Source organism: Hyaena hyaena, unplaced genomic scaffold (genome assembly GCF_003009895.1).
Source record: "Hyaena hyaena isolate Hyena2069 unplaced genomic scaffold, ASM300989v1 scaffold_14, whole genome shotgun sequence".
Taxonomy (NCBI): Eukaryota; Metazoa; Chordata; class Mammalia; order Carnivora; family Hyaenidae; genus Hyaena; species Hyaena hyaena.
In genome coordinates, this window is record NW_024080646.1 from 5,966,751 (window position 1) to 5,984,918 (window position 18,168).

An 18,168-nucleotide genomic window follows, 5' to 3' on the forward strand; every position below is an offset into this window, starting at 1 on the left:
GTTTTCTGCATTCAGGAATTGGAGTGTACAGAATATATTTTTAGTTTGTTGTAGTTCAGTTAGCATAGTTTTTGAAATTTATCCATGTTATTGATGGTATTGATCATTCTTATGGCTCTACATTCTTGCCAATCTTGGTTGATACTCTTCTTTGTCATGTTATTCCCTCTAGTGGGTGTGTGGTACGTGAGCATAATTTTTTTTTTTTCTGAGAGAGAGAGTGATATAGCATGAGCAGGAGAGGGTCAGAGAGATAGGGAGACACAGAATCCGAAGCAGGCTCCAGGCTCTGAGCAAGCTGTCAGCACAGAGCCCGACGCAGGACTCGAACCCACGAACTGTGAGATCATGACCTGAACTGAAGTCAGACACTCAACCAACTGAGCCACCCAGGCGCCCCGAGCATAATTTTAATCATAGTGAATAGGCAGTCATTCTCCTACCCCATGGTGTTGGATAAATGAATGATAATTTCTGATCCCATGTCATAAGACATTGTATAAATAAATACTAGCTTGATTATTTCCTTTGGATGACCAGTCGTTTGTGTTGTTGTAAATTAACTGAGAATTATAAATTAGAAATTATTTAACAGAAACACTCACTTATAGGTAAGCAGACAGACTTGAAAATTAAGGGACTTATTTAATGTTACATACAAAGTTAATGCTGAATGTAGGTATCTTGACTTTGATTTAATGTTTTTGATCTAATGCTTTTTTTCTTTGTTATTTCTGAAATTGTATTTTATTTTCTTTGTAATAATGGATATGAAATGCTTACTTTTTTGTTTCATATTGTTTTTAGGAATTAAAAAAATTTTCTTTTTAAGTTTATTTGTTATGAGAGAGAGTGAGCGAGCAGGGGAGGGGCAGAGAGAGAGGAGGTAGAGTTCCAAGAAGGCTCTGCACTGTCAGCACTGAGCTTGACTTGGGGCTCAGACTCAAAAATGTGAGATCATGAGCTGAGCCAAAACCAAGAGTTGGACGCTTAACCAACTGAGCCACCCAGGCACCCCCCCTGCCTTTTTTAAACGTTTATTTGGAGAGGGAGAGGGAGAGAGAGAGAATCACAAGCAGGCTCTGTGCTGTCAGCGCAGAGCCTGATGGAGGGCTCAGTCCCCTGCACTGTGAGATCATGACCTGAGCCCAAACCAAGAGTCAGAGTCTCAACTGACTGATCCTCCCAGGCACCCCTAAATTCCCTTTTTTCCTAGTGTTCTTTTTTGCCTTTATAATTGTTAATGGAACAAGACCAAAAGAAAAGGAAGTATAAAGGTGGGAACAACTCTGATAAACTTGCAGTTGAAGGTATCATAATAAGCTCTTTTAACTAGTTTCTTCTCATTTGAGTTTCAGAATGAATTTGAATCCTATTTAATTCTGCCTAATGTTTCTAGGTATGCAGGTGCCTTGAGAGCTTCAGGGGAAATGGCTTCAGCACAATATATTACTGCAGGTCAGTATCTTAAATATACTTCTTTTTGAGAGGGCAGTGTAGTATTCAAAAAGTGTTATTTTTCACTCATAGTTTGTTTAGTAGCTTTCAGTTTACAAAATGTGTTTTGTAAAATATTGTCTCATTAAAATCAGAGTACTTATACTTACATTTTATTTTATTATCCAAATTATAAACCATTGATGTCTGTCTTTTCTGGAAAAACATTCTTTGGGTTTTTTGGAATAAATTTAATTTTGGCCTTAAGTTCTATTAGTAAGACATATCTCTGGGGATAGCCAGAGGTAGGTTTTATTATAGTTGATGCAGCCATTATAAGAGAGAGTCTAGGGTTAGTGTAAGAAGGTGGTGTATGAAGTATGAGGAGAAACAAGTTCTTAAAGCATGGGAATAACATTTCTTCATTACATGAGACCATTCGTTTTGGGATGGTTTTACAAGTGAATACTTTAAGTCATTGGGTTAGATTGATAAGCTATTTTTATGGCTGCATCTCTTTTTTTGTTTGTAACAGCTTAATCGAGATACAGTTCACATACCATACAATTTATGCACTTAAAGTGCACGATTCGTCTTTTAGTAGCCTCAGAGTTGTGCAGCCACCACCACAGGTCCATTTTAGAACATTTCATCACTTTGAAAAAGAAACTCTGTAACCTTTAACAGTCACCCTATTTTCCCATCTCCACCCCCAGCCTTTACAGCCCCCCAGCCTTTACAGCCACTCAGCTGTAAAGACTGACAGCTACTGTCAGTCTCCAGATTGCCTATTCTGGATTTTTGACAAAAATGGAACTTATAATATATGGTTTTTTTGGAGTGGCTTCTTTCACTTAGAATGTTTTCAAGGTTCATCCACAATGTAGTACGTATTAGTGCTTGATTCCTTATTGCTGAAAAAGATTCCATTGTAGGGATATATTGTATTTCATTTGTCCTTTCATCAGTGATAGGCATTTGGGTGGTTTCCACTTTTGACTTGTAAGTATTGCTAAAAACTTTTACAAGCATTTCTTTGGACATGATTTTTACTTCTCTTGGGTATATATCTGCGAGTGAAATTGCTGGGTCATATGGTAACTATACACTAATTTTTGGGGAATTGCCAGGCTGTTTTCCAAAGCAGCTGCATCATTTTATATTTCTTCTAGCATGAAGTGAGGGTTCCCATTTCTCTGTATTGTTAATAATACTTGGTATTGTCTGTCTTTGATTATAGCCTGCCTACGGGTGTGAAGTGATATCTCTTTGTGGTCAGCTGCTAATTTGTAATACTATGAAAACAGTATGTTTCTTTGTGTCATTTGTAGTTAGAGATTTTTCCTTTGACCATTTTTGTTCCTGAAAGGTTTAATTTGTTGGAACTTTTTAATGAAGAAAATATTATCGTTTTTATCTAGTTTACTTGTTTGCTTTTGTATCTGAGAGTAACTTGGAATTTCAGCAACTTTTCCATTATTCTCTAAGAGGCTTGCAGTATTGATGAGATGGAAGATACTGTTTTTCATTTTTAAATCTTACTTTGTGTTAACTTTTTTTAATGTTTATTTATTTTTAAGAGAGAGACAGAGACAGAGTGTGAGCAGGGGAGGGGCAGAGAGAGAGGATGACAGAGATTCTGAAGCAGGCTCCAGGCTCTAAGCTGTCAGTACAGAGCCCGACTTGGGCCTCAAACTCCTGAGCCATGAGATCATGACCTGAGTCAAAGTTGGATACTTAACTGACTGAGCCATCCAGGTGCCCATGTGCTAATTTTTAAAAAATGTTTATTTATTTATTTTGAGAGAGAGACAGAGTGTGAGCGGGGAGGGCATTGAGAGAGAGGAGGGAGGGAGAATCCTGAGCAGGCTCCTCACTGTCAGCACAGAGCCCCATGTGGGGTTTGAATCCATGCCATGGGAGATCATGATCTGAGCTGAAACCAAGAGTTGGATGCTTAACTGACTGAACCACCCAGGGACCCCTGTTTTGTGCTAAATTTAACTTTACAGAACAGTTCGAAGAATTCACCAATTACTAACTTTTTGTCATACCTGGCTCATTGTCTGTAACCATGTTTTTTTTGTTTTTGTTTTTTTGTTTTCTTTTTTTGAACCTTCAAGAGTAAGGTGCAGACATCCTGGCTGATTGCTGAATACTTCAGTATGTATTTCCCAAGAATAAGGACATTCATAATCACAAGACAATTATCATTTTTCAGAATCTAGGAGTTTAACATGGATAAAGTACTCTAAAATACAGACTACTTAAATTTTGGCAGTTGATCCAGTATTCCCATTATAAAGTTCTTTTCTTTGGGAGCCAGTTTAGGATCACATGTATTTAGTTGTTGCGTCTTACTAGTCTCTTTCAATGTATAGTGCATTTTTGACCTTTTTCTTTCAAACTAATGAAATACTTTGAGATGCCCTGTTTATGGTATATATTAAATTTTAAATCACTTTTTATTTTGAGTAATGTGTAATTTAAAGTGTTACTATAATTTAGGTTGTTTGTTTTAAAAATCATAAGGTTGGTAGTGAAGTTTAATTTTTGCTCTCTCTTGAAAAAAAATTTTTTTTAAATGTTTTATTTGTTTCTGAGAGAGCGTGAGCAGGGGAGGGTCAGAGAGAGAGGGAGATACAGAATCCGAAGCAGCCTTCAGGCTCTGAGCTAGCTGTCAGCACAGTGCCCGGCGCGGGGCTCAAACCCAAGAACCATAATTCATGACCTTAGCTGAAGTCGGATGCTTAACCGACTGTACCACCCAGGTGCCCCAGAAAAAAACATTTTTAAACACCACGTTGTCTTATTTGGGAACATTTTATGGAGCACTGGCTTTGTCCTGAGATGTATTTACTGGGCTTCAGTTTGTATATGATAATGATGGATAACATTTCACATATTCGTTAACAAAATGAGTCCAGCCTGGAATTTTTAATAAGGGCAATGTGTGAAAAGTAGGGAGTTTGCAGAGCAGGAATATTCTGAACTCCCAGAGCAGGCCTGAGTCCATGACCATGAGATTTTATGAATGTGAGGGAGGATAGCAGAGGGAAGACTTTTAAGAAGGCAAATTAGCTTCAATTCTTAACTATTCAGTAGAGTTAGGATGTATGTTTAACAGATCTTAATATTTAGGAGTTGAGTAGTTGGGAACTAAGTATGCGCTGAAGAGGAGGTTGGTTGGGAGTGGTGGCCTGATAGTGGCTTAGTACCAAAACAGTAACATCAGCCTGTTTAATCTCTAGACAGAGGTTATGTGTTCTCTGTGTTGAATGAATATACCATGCTTTGTTTTAGAAGACAAAGGCTGGCAAGGAGAGAGACAGAGGGGCAGGGGTCAGAAGTTGTTTATAGTTAGTGCATTATAAAGTCTTTAGGTCAATTCGTTAAGTTTTAAAAACAAATCTTTTTCTTACTTGCAATCTGAAAACTACAAAAGGAGTCGATATACTTAAAATTTTTTTTATGTTATTTAAAAAAATTTTTAATGTTTTTTAATTTATTTCTGAGAGAGAGAGAGGCAGCGTGAGCAGGGGAGGGTCAGAGAGAGAGGGAGACACAGAATCTGAAGCAAGATCCAGGCTCTGAGCTAGCTGTCAGCAGAGCCCGATTTGGGGCTCGAACCCACAAACTGTGAGATCATAACCTGAGCTGAAGTTGGGTGCTTAACCGACTGAGCCATCCAGGCGCCCCTAATGTTTATTATTTTTGAGAGAGAGACAGAGTGGGAGCGGGGAAGGGACAGAGAGAGAGGGAGACACAGAATCTGAAGCAGGCTCCAGGCTCTGAGCTGTCGGCACAAAGCACGATGTAGGGCTTGAACTCATGAACTGTGAGATCATGACCTGAGCCAAAGTCAGAGGTTAACCGACTGAGCCACCCAGGTGCCCCAAGGAGTAGATGTACTCAAAAGTACTCAGCGGTTTTGGGTTTGTATTAATCTGGAATTAATTTATATTAACCAGTATTAAATATGTCCCTGTTTTACTAAGCAGTGTTTGCTTTGTTTTTTAAGCTCTTAGAGATTTGTTTGATTCCATGGATAAAACATCTTCTAGTATTCCACCTATTATCCTACTGCAATTTTTGCACATGGCTTTCCCACAGTTTGCAGAGAAGGGCGAACAAGGACAGTATCTTCAACAGGTAAACAGGGCAAGGTTCTGGGGTTTTCACTTTGTAAATGTAAAACCTAGGTGTTGTACACTTACCATATTTATTTGAATTTCCAAATACACTCCAGTTATCAGTCTTCTCTGGTCCATACTGTCATTATCTCTTGCCTGGAGTGGTCTCTGTTAACTGATCATCTCGCTTCTGCTTTTGTCATCTGCAGTGTTTCTCCACACAACCTTTAGAGTCCCTTTTAAACTGTAAATAGGCTTATGTTGGTCTCTTGTTATTGTCTCTTAGTGATTTTCTATCCCAATCCTGAATAATCTTGCTCCTGGCTGCGTCTCTGAGTTCACCATGTGCCACTCTCCCCCTTGCTTATTACCTTGGCTCTCCTCTACAGTGGCTTCATTGCAATTTTTTAAACCCTCCACACATCCTCTTTCTGTAGGGTCTTTGACTTTCAGATCAGTGCATGGCTTGCTTCCTCACCTCGTTTAGGTCTTCTGGCTCAAATGTCCAGGCATCAGAGAAGCTTTCTTGACTATCCTATTGAAATAGCACACTTCCTTTCCCACTTTCTGCTTCCATATTGCTTTTATTTTTTCTTTGTAACTCTTCTCTTAAGGTGAATTTATGTTACATTTTATTTATATCCCCCTTGAGAACTTCTTCTGTTTTGGTCACTGCTGTGTTCATTCTTAGTGTCTCAAGCAGTGTTTAGCATAAGGTGGAGCTCAGTGAACCTCTCTTGAATGAATGAATAAATATTCTGGAATTCTTCATTGTTTTGAAGATCATATAATATCTCATTTGACTTAATATTTTTAAATAAAAATAGCTTTCTTCCCTTTCCCTAAGGAAACTGTAATCCTTTTGGAAGGATCTTAAAAAAGATACAACACTTACAGCCAGGATTATTTACTGTGTCATTTTAAAATTACAGGATGCTAATGAATGTTGGATACAAATGATGCGAGTATTGCAACAGAAATTGGAAGCCATAGAAGATGATTCTGTTAAAGAGGTGACTGAAATCTATTTGTGCTTATAGACTTCCATTATACCTTGATTTCACCCCCCTCGCCAATTCCAAAGGCTTAATAAATTTGTCTTAATACACATGTGCTTGAGTACTGTAAATGTTCAGTCCCATAGTTGGAATTTGAAGGCCTGCATTTGACACTTGAATGCAGTGTATTTGTTAAACATAATTGATATTATTGAGCATCTACAGTCTTTTGGTAATGTTTTTTGAACAGAAGGATTTTACAGAAAGGGCTTACATTCTGAAAAGCTTAAATATGTAATTACTAAACTGGATTATGTAGGAAGAAATATACATTAGTATCTGTATAAAGTAAATTAGGAATTTTTGTTTTAATTTTTGCAGACAGATTCTTCATCTGCATCAGCAGTGACACCTTCTAAAAAGAAAAGTTTAATTGATCAGTTCTTCGGAGTTGAGTTTGAAACTACGTATCCTTATGAACCAAGATTTGTAGAGACTGTACTCATAACTTACTAGAAGTGAATTGGTATCAGTAGCATTGTTGACTGTTTGACGTGGTGGGTGGGGTATGAAGAGAAATTCTTCAGAGGTTTTATGCCTGAAAAATGTGGCGAAACTTAGGAATTTGGAAAAATACACACATTAGAGTAATCCTAATATTTAGGTAAGTGTATACTTTGAAGATATTCATTATTTTTTCCTAAGAACATCTTTAGTGGAGTCGACCTCATTAATTCACTTCATAGAGAATTAATTTTTAATTGTATGAAATAATGCATCAGACAGATTATAAACATGAGACTGAGACAATAAAACATGAATTCATGAATTTGGGGAAGGACTGTTTTCTTGGTCATGGGTAGAAACTTACAGATTTCTGTTTGTGTCTTAGTGTTAAAACCATTTTAAAACTATGAGTACCAAACATTTACTTACAGTTTATCCTACTGCATACCCGTTACTCATATTGTTGGTAAGTCAATGTAGCACTTTTAAGTATGTTGAAATGAATTTACTTGGAAACCAAAATGTTTTAAATACCAGTGAATGATGCTATTAATTTTTTTAAATTCCAGTATAGTTAACATACAGTATTACATTAGATTCAGGTGTATAATATAGCAATTCAGCAGTTCTATACATTACTCAGTGCTCATTCTCCTATTTCACCCACATCCTCTCTAGTAACCATCAGTTTGTTCTCTGTAGCTAAGAGGCTGTTTCTTGGTTTGTCTTTCTTCTTTTGTTTCTTAAATTCCACATATGAGTGAAATCATATGGTATTTGTCTTTCTCTGACAGACTTATTTCACTTAGCGTGATAGCCTAGATCATCAGTGTTGTTGCAAATCTCAAGATTTCAGTCTTTTTTATGGCTGAATAATATTCCTGTGTGTGTGTGTGTGTGTGTGTGTGTGTGTGTGTGTGTACACATATATACATATATATACACCACATCTTTATCCATTTATCCATCAATTGGGCTACTTCCATAATTTGGCTGTTGTAAATAATGCAATAAACATGGGAGTGCATATATGTCTTTTTGAATTAGTGTTTCCATAGTCTGTGGATAAATACCTAGTAGTGGAATTACTGGATCATATGGTTGTTCTATTCTGTGTTACACCGTGGCTGCACCAGCATGCATTCCCACCAACAAACCGTTCACTAGGGTTCCTTTTTCTCCACATCCTTGCCAACACTTTTGATTTTAGCCATTCTGACAGATGTGAGGTGAGACTGTGGGTTTGATTGGCATTTCCCTGATGATTAGTAATGTTGACCATCTTTTCATGTATTGGCTATCTGTATATCTGCTTTTGAGGAACGTCTATTTATGTCTTCTGCCCATTTTTAATTGGATTTTTTTTTTTTGGTGTTGTAGAAGTTCTTCATATATTTTGAATACTAACCCTTTATTGGCTTTGTCATTTGCAGATATTAATGCTATTGCTTTTAATAGCATTAGGATAATTTATTATATTCAAGATAATATAACAAATTGAATGCCTGTTGGTATATTCCTTATCTTATTTCTCAAGCATGAAATGTACAGAATCTGAAGAAGAAGAAGTCACTAAAGGGAAGGAAAATCAGCTTCAGCTTAGCTGTTTTATCAATCAAGAAGTCAAGTATCTTTTTACAGGACTTAAATTGGTAAGCTCAGTTACAGTTGATTCTAATTATAAATGGATTCTCTATTTGCAGATGCATCTACTTACTAAAATTTATTTTTACCTCCTAATATTAATACTTGTGGTGCTTTCATGGTCATTTGGAGACATGTTCCAGAGTGGCAAAAATTTTGAGTTGCTGGACACAGTCTCACCTGAGGTCCAAAAGGTGATGCTCTGCTTTCTTGTTTCAGCTCATAAGCTATAAGCAAGTCACCTTTCACAGTAATTTTAGTACCACTTTTTTTTTTTTTTTTTTTGGCATTTTGTGCTTTATGTTGGTGATTTGCTGTTTAAAATGGCCTTGAGCCAAAGTGCTGAAGTGCTGTCTAGTGTTCTAAGTCCAAGAAGACCGTGTGTCAGTGTTTGTTACATAAGCCTTAAGGAGAAAATGTTTGCTAGATAAGCTTTGTTCAGGGATGAATTATAGTGTAGTTGGCTGTGAAGAGGATGTTAATGTGTCAACATATGCTGTTATTAAATGGAAACACACATGACCCCAAGGTTGTGTGTTGTGTATGTAATAGGTTGACAAAAATGTTGTGACCAGAGGCTTGCAGGAGGCCCTAGGGTATTATGATGAGGGTGTATTAGTAATGATGAGTTATAAACTGGGATTGCACTATGCAAATCAGACCATGTGGGTCCTCTGCCACTGCATCGGTATTGCAGTTGAGGCCCCAGAATGTAAGTGACTTAATTAGTTTGTGGCAGAGCCAGGTCTAGAACTTGATAACTGTCATTATCCAGTTCTTACTCCTTCCCCATTTCCATATTGCAGAATGCATTCTTTAATGAGAAGATTGATAAAATTTAAAAATTTTACTTGCTAATTTAGTACTTTGGTTTGGGAAATATATACATGTCTTGAAGATAGGCAGTGAATTGAGGAAGGGATTGCATTGATAAACAAGATAATTTGTCATCAGGGAGTTCCCATCTACAGTTTTTGGATAAGATTGGTTGGGGGGGTTGGTAAATGTGGACCTAAGAGGCAAATTAAAAGTAATATTCTGTGCTCTGTGATACTGAAGGGGGGTTGTAATGATGCCTAATGGCTTTTAAGAGAAGTTTTATTTTAAAAGCTTACAAATAAAAGCTAACCACTAAGAGTCCTATAACAGATCATGATGTGTAAGTTTCAAGGCATCAAATCATGAAGTATATAAAGGTAATTGGTGACTGTAGAATGGAATGAAATGCTTTGGCAAGAACTCTCCAGGACGATATTTTTCTTCATAGTTTTATAAAATATTGGAAAAGCTAAATGTCCTTGACTCTTCTAAAATGATAGTGGATTGGTAATTCATATACCTTGCCTGATGAATAACATCACACCAGATGTGCTTTCTTGAAGAGCATGTATTTAACAGATACTGTATTGTTTTGCCCATTTTTTAAATAATTTCTAAAAGATGTGTATGTATTTATTTTGAGAGAGAGTGAGTGAGTGGGGGAGAGGCAGAGAGAGAGTTTGATAGAGAATCCCAAGCAGGCTCTGCACTGCCATCACAGAGCCTGATGCAGGGCTCGAACCCATGAACCATGAGATCATGATCTGAGCTGAAATTAAGAATTGGATGCTTAACCAACTGAGCCACTCAGGCACCCCATGTTGCCCATTTTTTAGATGCTTTATTATCATTTGTTCTGATTATTCTAGAGTAATTTGGCCCCATATTTCTTTACGGTTTTTGCTGAGGAATAAACTTGATTAAATGTTCAGCTACATAGTAATTCCTTTTGTAATATGATTAGTAATTTTTAAAAATTAAAAAATATTTTACACAAGTAATATTTTTATAGTAAACATTAGCAATAAATTGTTTTAACTCAAATTTCTTGCATATTAAATGTTTTTATAAAGCAGAGCACATTAGTGGGTTTTTTTTGATATGAGAAATAGTAGCTAATGTTTATTGAACATAGAATATATGCCAAATGGTTGTCCATGTTTTCTACACATATCAACTCATATAATTCTAACAATAGCACTGTGATACGTATGTTCCTATTATCATTTCCATATGATGTACAGAGGGGTAACTGCCTTGCTGAGTATTACATAGGCCGTAAGAAATGGAAAAGCAGACATGATGCTTAAGATATGTTGGGAAGCCTGGGTGGCTCAGTTCATTAAACTTTGGACTTTGGCTCAGGGCATGATCTCACAGCTCATGGGTTTGAGCCCCACGTCAGGCTCTGTGCTGCTAGCTCAGAGCCTGGAGCCTGTTTTAGATTCTTTGTCTCCCTCTCTCTCTGCCCCTTCGCCATTCACACTCCATCTCTCTCTCTCAAAAATAAACATTAAAAAAATATGTATAATGGCTAAATGCTTTCCGCATTTGTTAGATTAACAGGTTTTCTCTGTGATGACTTTTCTCCTATTTAATAGTGATTGGTTGGTTCTAGAAGGCTTTTATTCATAAAGTATAAAGAGCAAGGGTTTCCTGCATTCTCTTAATTGTCCTTTAATGAGAATATTCTGATAATCTGTATGTAGACAGAAGCCATAAAAGTCTTTTTTATGTTATATAAAATACAGTATAAACTCAGAATATGAGCAACCCTTGGGTCACAATTTAAAAACTTCAAACATTACTTATATTCTGAGGAGTTCACACCAGTATAAATTATTTGATGTCTCTTAAGAACTGAACTGAATCTAAAAGCGTTCCTACATTGTCTTCATTCAGGTGATTTTTTTTTAGCAGTATAAATCCATTGTCATATATTGTCTAAAAGAATTAAAAGAGTGATTCCAGGGGCACGTGGCTGGCTTAATCAGTAGTGCATGTGATTCTTGATCCTCAAGATCATTAGCTCAAGCCCCACTTTGGGCATAGAACTCACTTAAAAAAAAAAAAATGTGTTTTTACAATGCAGAAAAATTTTTTTAAAACTAAAAATGTTTGGTCTTCCGTTACATTCTTTTTTTTCTTTGTTTTTTTTTTTTAAGCGACTTCAGGAGGAAATCACCAAACAGTCTCCGACATTACAAAGAAATGCTTTATACATCAAATCTGTAAGTTGTGCATTCCTTTTGACATCAAATCCATTTTGATGAGAGGTTTCCAGTTAATGTTACCCAGTCTTTGCTTTTAACCAAACCGAGGAGTTAAAAACTTGTGTAGTATTTGCGTGTGATAGGATTTCTTTATTTTTTCTTCTCAGTCCAAGATCAGCCGACTACCTGCTTACTTGACTATTCAGATGGTTCGATTTTTTTATAAAGAGAAGGAATCTGTGAATGCTAAAGTTCTTAAGGTTAGTAATGAGCTTTAGTATAATAAAATATTATAATTCTTTGATGGAAATCCCTGAATTACAGTAGGTTTCTTCCTTTAGGGATAAACTTTCTTCAAAATACTATAAGGGAGGTTATTAACATTAGATAAGTTGTTCTTAATTAACCAAGACTGTGTATTGGAATTATCTATTGTCCTTTTTTAAATCCTACACATGCCTGACTTTCACCACCAGCACCCCCAGCACTGATTAAATAGGCCCTGAGGTCTGAGAATTTTTGCGAAAGATTTCCAGTTAATTCTGATGGATGCCCTTCACTCCCCAGAAACACTGCTCTAGAGTAGATCCTCAACTCTATAGATATTGACCCAGCAGGTTTGAGGGTTGAGAGTGTGTGGTAGGGGGCATTATAACACACTTCACTCTCTATTAGTGCAATAATTGTAATCTCTTTAGTAAGAGCCAGCCTTATGATATAGCTGTTTTATGGAACTATAGCTCTGCTACATATCTGCAGTCTTTGATCCTTGGGAGAGGTGAAATTCATAATATAATTTAAGATATACTTAGTGTTCTATGATAAGATTAAATGTAGTTGGGAGTATTTACAGTGTTAACTATAAATATGTATTAGTATTAGTTATTGAACTGTACCACTCATTTCAAATTACAAAAAGGTCATTAAATGAACCCATTTATAAATTGATTTCTATTGTCAGTTTTGGGTATCCATTATTTTTACAGCAACTGATCTAATGTTTTTTTGTTTTTGCTTTTTTTAAGTTAATTTTTATTTTTGAAAGAGCAAGAGTGTGCACAAGCCGGGGAGGGGCAGAGAGAGAGGGAGAAACAGAATCGAAGCAGGCTCCAGGCTCGTGCAGAGCCTGATGTCGGGCTCAAATCCATAAATTGTGAGATCATACATAACATGAGCTGAAGTCGAGTTTTTAACTGACTGAGCCATCCAGGTGCCCCTGATCTAATGTTTCTGAAATGCTTCTTTTGTCATATAAATTTTGGTAATTCCTCTGTGGTTAATGTTATGGGTTAGAGTACTGGAAAAAAAAGTGAAAAAAATTTGAAAAGCTAGGACCAGGGTGCCTGACCCCGTTGGTAGAGCATGTGACTCTTGATTTTAGGGTCCTGCGTTCAAACCCCAAGTTAGGTGTGGAGCCTATTTGAAAAAAAATTAGGACCAGATTGAAAATACGCACTGTGATGTTTTCAGCTACATAGATTTCCAAGTGATTTTTATAAATTTTATTTTCAACTTATGTTGAATTATGAAAGTACTATTTAAAAAATGTTATAGGTATTTTAAATAACTACCTTTATAAGTGGGTTTACATATTTTTTTTTCTTTTTGGTTTGTATATAGGATGTTAAATTTCCTCTTATGTTGGACGTGTACGAACTATGTACACCAGAACTTCAGGAGAAAATGGTCTCTTTTCGATCAAAGTTCAAGGATCTAGAAGATAAAAAAGTGAATCAGCAACCAAAGACCGTAGGTTTTTATTGCTGATTTTCTCATCTTAATATTTCAATCTTCAATCATTGTTCAACAATTACTTTCTTACTGTTAAACTCTTAGTAAAAATGGATGAACCTCTATTTTATTTAGCACACAAAGTTTTGGGTATACTTTAACGTAAGAAAAAGAATTCTAGTTATGGTATATGGGCTCTTTATGGTAGAATAAGCCCCTAATATTTATTTTTTCCCTGTAATTTATAGATTAAACTTCTTTTATATTTATCTTCTCAAAGCACATCACATAAAATCTTGCCTAGTATTTTTAGTGTATTTTATTGTTTTCCTTATAAGTCACAGAGTTATCTCTATTTTAAGATCGAATTCATGTTGTAGAAATTTGGCTCATTTATGTCTACTGGGACAACTAAGTTATATCTTATAGTAAATGCTGCTGGTGTGCCTGCCTTTAACTGCTAAAATCACAACCTTAGGAGACTTTATATTTAATAAGTTGTATTATTTTAGGTTCAGATAAGGTACAGCTGAACTGTGTGTTGGATTCTTATTTTTTTCCCGTATTGAAAAAGATCTTTCCTGGGAACTACGGATATTTCCAGTGTGATATTGTGTATCAAGTTTAAAATTAAATTCTTCTGCAAAAAACTTTGTGTATTAAATGCTTTTATTTTTAAGCATTAAGCTTTGTTTTGAGATAATTACAGAATCACATGCAGTTAAAAGAAATTACATGAAGAGATGCAATACCTTTTACCAAGTTTCCCCTGTGGTAACATCTTGCAAAAGGATAATACAATATCACAACCTAGAAATTGACACTGATGTAGTCTAGATATAGACATTTTAATCAACCAAAGTTTCTGCATACTGCCCCTTGTGGCCAAACCCACTTTTCCCTTGGGCCCTACCTCCTCCTCAATTTCTAGCACCTACTAACCTGTTCTCCATTTCTATAATTTTGTCATTTCAAGATCATTATATAATGGAATCATATAGTATGTAACCTTAAGGGATTTTCTTTTCTCAGCATAATTCTTTGGAAATTAGCCTAGGTCATTTTGTAGAGGAGTACTTCTTGCTTTATTGTTGCTGAATAGTATTCCATGGTATGCATATACCACAGTTTATTTAACCATTCAGCTATTGAAGGACAACTAGGTTGTTTATTGTGAATAAAGCTACTATTAGCATTCATGTGCCAGTTTCAGTGTAAACATAAATTTTCATTTCTCTGGGAATAAATACCCAGAAGCACAATTGCTAGATTGCATGGTAGTTGTATATTTAGTTTTTTTAGTAACTGTCAGATGTTTTCCATAGAGGCTATACCATTTTAGATGCTCACAAGCAGCATGTGACTGATCCACTACCTGCATTCTTGCCAGAATTTGGTGGTGTCATTATTCTTTATTTTAGTCATTTGTATAGGTTTGCAGCAATACCTCATTGTGGTTTTAAATTTGCGTTTTCCTAAGGGCTGATATTGAATGTATCTTCATGTATTTATTTGCTATCTGTATTTCCTCTTTGGTGAAATGCTTTTTCATGTCTTCTCACTTTCTAATTGTACTATTTTTTACTCTTGAATTTTGAATTCTTTATATATAGATTGTGTGTGTGTGTGTATGTTTTTTAAAGTTTAACATTTATTTTTGAGAGAGGGAGAGACAGAGTGTGAGTGGGAGAGGGGCATAGAGAGAGGGACACACAGAATCTGAAGCAGGCTCCAGGCTCAGAGCTGTCAGCACAGAACCTGATGCGGGGCTCGATCTCATGAACCGTGAGATCATGACCTGAGCCAAAGTTGGACGCTTGATGGACTGAGCCACCCAGGCACCCTTAGACCATTTACATTTAATGTAATTATTGATTTCTTAAATCTGTGTTATATTTTGTTTTCTCTTTGTTTTTCATTTCCTTTATTGCCTTGTGGTTACCTGAACATAATATAGAATTCTAATTTATCTATAACTTGTAGAAGATGATTTTCTTTCTATGGCTTTTCCTATGGTTGCTCTCAGTATCAAATATTAATTATATAAAAGGAATGGTTGACCTAATTGCCTTTTTTTAATTGTAGGATCCTTTGACGTCTTGTCATTCCACCTGTCTCTAAACCGCTTGCATTTGTTCATTACCATTATAGTTTCCAAGAACTTTGTGCCCATTTGCCTAGATAAGTTTAATTTTTGTATTACACACTGAAATGGTTGAGGCAGGGAGAGTTCCTACTATAACCTTTGTCTAAAGTAGTAAATCCTGTCTTTCAATATTAGGTAAATATGTGCTGAATTAAAGATTTTTAGTTCCTTTAAGCTAAGATCATTCAGTTCATTTGAGCAGCTGACTGTGTCTTGTAGATTTAATGTTGCAGTAATTTGACTTTCCTTTTTTATTGATGTAGCCCTTTTTTTTCTTATGTGGTTTGATAGTATTTTGATTAAAATATAGACTTGGGTTTTCCTTCTCTGTTCTAGACCAGTTTATCTGTGCTGCTGTATTCACTGGTGTGCTCTAGGTTTAGTGGCTTATAGTTGGGCAGAAGGTCTGTTACTATACATACAAGATTGTGTATTGTTGAAGCGTAGATTGTTTTGGTTTACAGTTTTATGTTAACTATAGTTATATTTTGGTAATTTGTAAAGTAGACTACATTTTGTCTTTTGTATTGTTTTGTATTGTAGTCAGTAAATATTTGTGGAAAGGAATACTTATTAAGAATATAAATTTTATTTCCAGTATCATTATTTAAAGTTAAATTTTTTCTCCTCAGAGTGACAAAAAGAGTAGTCCTCAGAAAGAAGTTAAATACGAGCCTTTTTCTTTTGCTGATGGTAAGTGGAAAAAATCATTTCAGTTGAGTTACTATGTGTGTATGTATTGAAGATAAAATTATTGTATTGGCACTTAACCAATATTTTCAGAAAGCACTCTTTAAAAAGAAAGTCAGATTTCTTAAAATATAATGTGTCTTAGACACAGTAAAAATCAGTCTTTTTAGCTTTAGTTATCTGAATAATACCATGCTTCTTAAATTATCTTTTATAAATCCTTAACGTTGATTGAACAGTAGTATCTTAGTGAATTCTAATGATAGAATAGTACTTCTCTAGACTAACCTTCAACTTCTTGCTTGCTACCTAGCTTGAGAAAACACCTGTCTGTTCATTGTCAAATATTGTTGAATTTACATCTTTCTTTAGATATTGGCTCCAATAATTGTGGATACTATGACTTGCAAGCAGTGTTAACACATCAGGGAAGGTCTAGCTCCTCAGGCCATTATGTATCATGGGTAAAAAGGAAACAAGGTAAGGATTCATTTTTTTTTTTCAGTTAACTATTTTAACAGTTTATTTAGTACAAATTTTGTAACACATTGGTTTTTAACTTTTTGGTTTTAGAACCCCTTTACATTCTTTTGAGGTTCACAGAGGTTTTGTTTATGAGGATTCTCCTAATATTTACTGAGAAATTAATTTAGTGAAAACTGACAGTAATAATGTATCGCATAAATCTAAAAAAAATATTTTCCAAAACAAAAAAATAGCAAGAAAAATAGAATTGATTTGTTTTTGTAGGTCTGTTGTGTCTGGCTTAATAGGAGATAGTGGGATCATCCTAACTGTTTCTGCATATTGTCTGTTGCTTTATCACATATCATGTGACTTCTGGAAAATTCCGAAGCACACTTGAGAGAATGAGGGCAAAAAAGGCAAATAATACTTTAAGAATGTTATGAATTTGTGACTTTCATGTTATTGCTGAAAATGATCTTGAACCTGAGTAGTCCCTGGACTACACTTGGAAAACTGCTAGTATGGTAGATGGAATACTACTGTGCCTAAAATTACTTAGTAACTTTCTTGAAACTGAGAAAATCCTATAGGACATTAATTTCATCTTCTTCTCTTGTTCTTTAGATGAATGGATTAAGTTTGATGATGATAAGGTCAGCATCGTGACACCAGAGGATATCTTGCGGCTTTCTGGTGGTGGAGACTGGCATATAGCATATGTTTTACTGTATGGGCCTCGCAGAGTTGAAATCATGGAAGAGGAAAGTGAACAGTAATTTTAGCTATTTATGTTTAGGTGTGAAATAAATGTTACTTGTTGATCATTTCTGTTATCCAGAGCTTTAGAGGAAGCTATTTAGGTGGTTTTATGTGTGTCCCCTTGTGTGGAACAAAAGAGGGTGGAAGCAGACCACTCTGGATCAATTTAAAAAAATTACAGAGTAAAGAAAATTGCCTTTGGACTGTGCTTCCCTGTATAAAGGCTGCAGGAAGATATTTTTAAAAAGCTTATTTCTTGCATTAATTTTTAAAAATTCTGATTTGAAATGCCTTTCAACCATTACCTTCTGTGATAAATTTTTTCTCCCTGCCTTTTCCAGCCCAGGATTCAGCAATCAGATGTTTATTGCACACCTGTTAATCTATTTTTGTTGTTCTTGCATGGTTCAAACCACCAGTGATTCATAGCTGCCCATCCTTTGCCTTATCTAACAAAAATTTTGCCAGGAAGATAGAAAGGAAGTAAGTGTTTTTCTCATTGTGTTACTCAGTGCTGCTGCCCACATCCCATGGAAACATGGGTATAATCAAGTATTTGTCCAGCCTGACTGTTGCTGGCTTTTCATGACTTTAAAATAAATTGTGATCAATAATAGTACATT

At 35.5% G+C, this 18,168-nt stretch overlaps 1 protein-coding gene across 1 annotated transcript in view; it reads left to right on the forward strand.

Moving 5' to 3' along the window:
- USP14 (ubiquitin specific peptidase 14) overlaps positions 1–18,168 on the forward strand; it is a 44,688-nt gene extending 26,520 nt beyond the window's left edge. Inside the window, exons 6-16 of the mRNA XM_039217693.1 lie at positions 1,400–1,458; positions 5,459–5,589; positions 6,503–6,583; positions 6,950–7,035; positions 8,613–8,727; positions 11,704–11,769; positions 11,919–12,011; positions 13,372–13,500; positions 16,261–16,321; positions 16,691–16,798; positions 17,411–18,168. Of these exons, the coding sequence (XP_039073624.1) occupies positions 1,400–1,458; positions 5,459–5,589; positions 6,503–6,583; positions 6,950–7,035; positions 8,613–8,727; positions 11,704–11,769; positions 11,919–12,011; positions 13,372–13,500; positions 16,261–16,321; positions 16,691–16,798; positions 17,411–17,562 (1,081 nt within the window). The 3' untranslated portion in view covers positions 17,563–18,168. The remainder of the gene's footprint in view (positions 1–1,399; positions 1,459–5,458; positions 5,590–6,502; positions 6,584–6,949; positions 7,036–8,612; positions 8,728–11,703; positions 11,770–11,918; positions 12,012–13,371; positions 13,501–16,260; positions 16,322–16,690; positions 16,799–17,410) is intronic.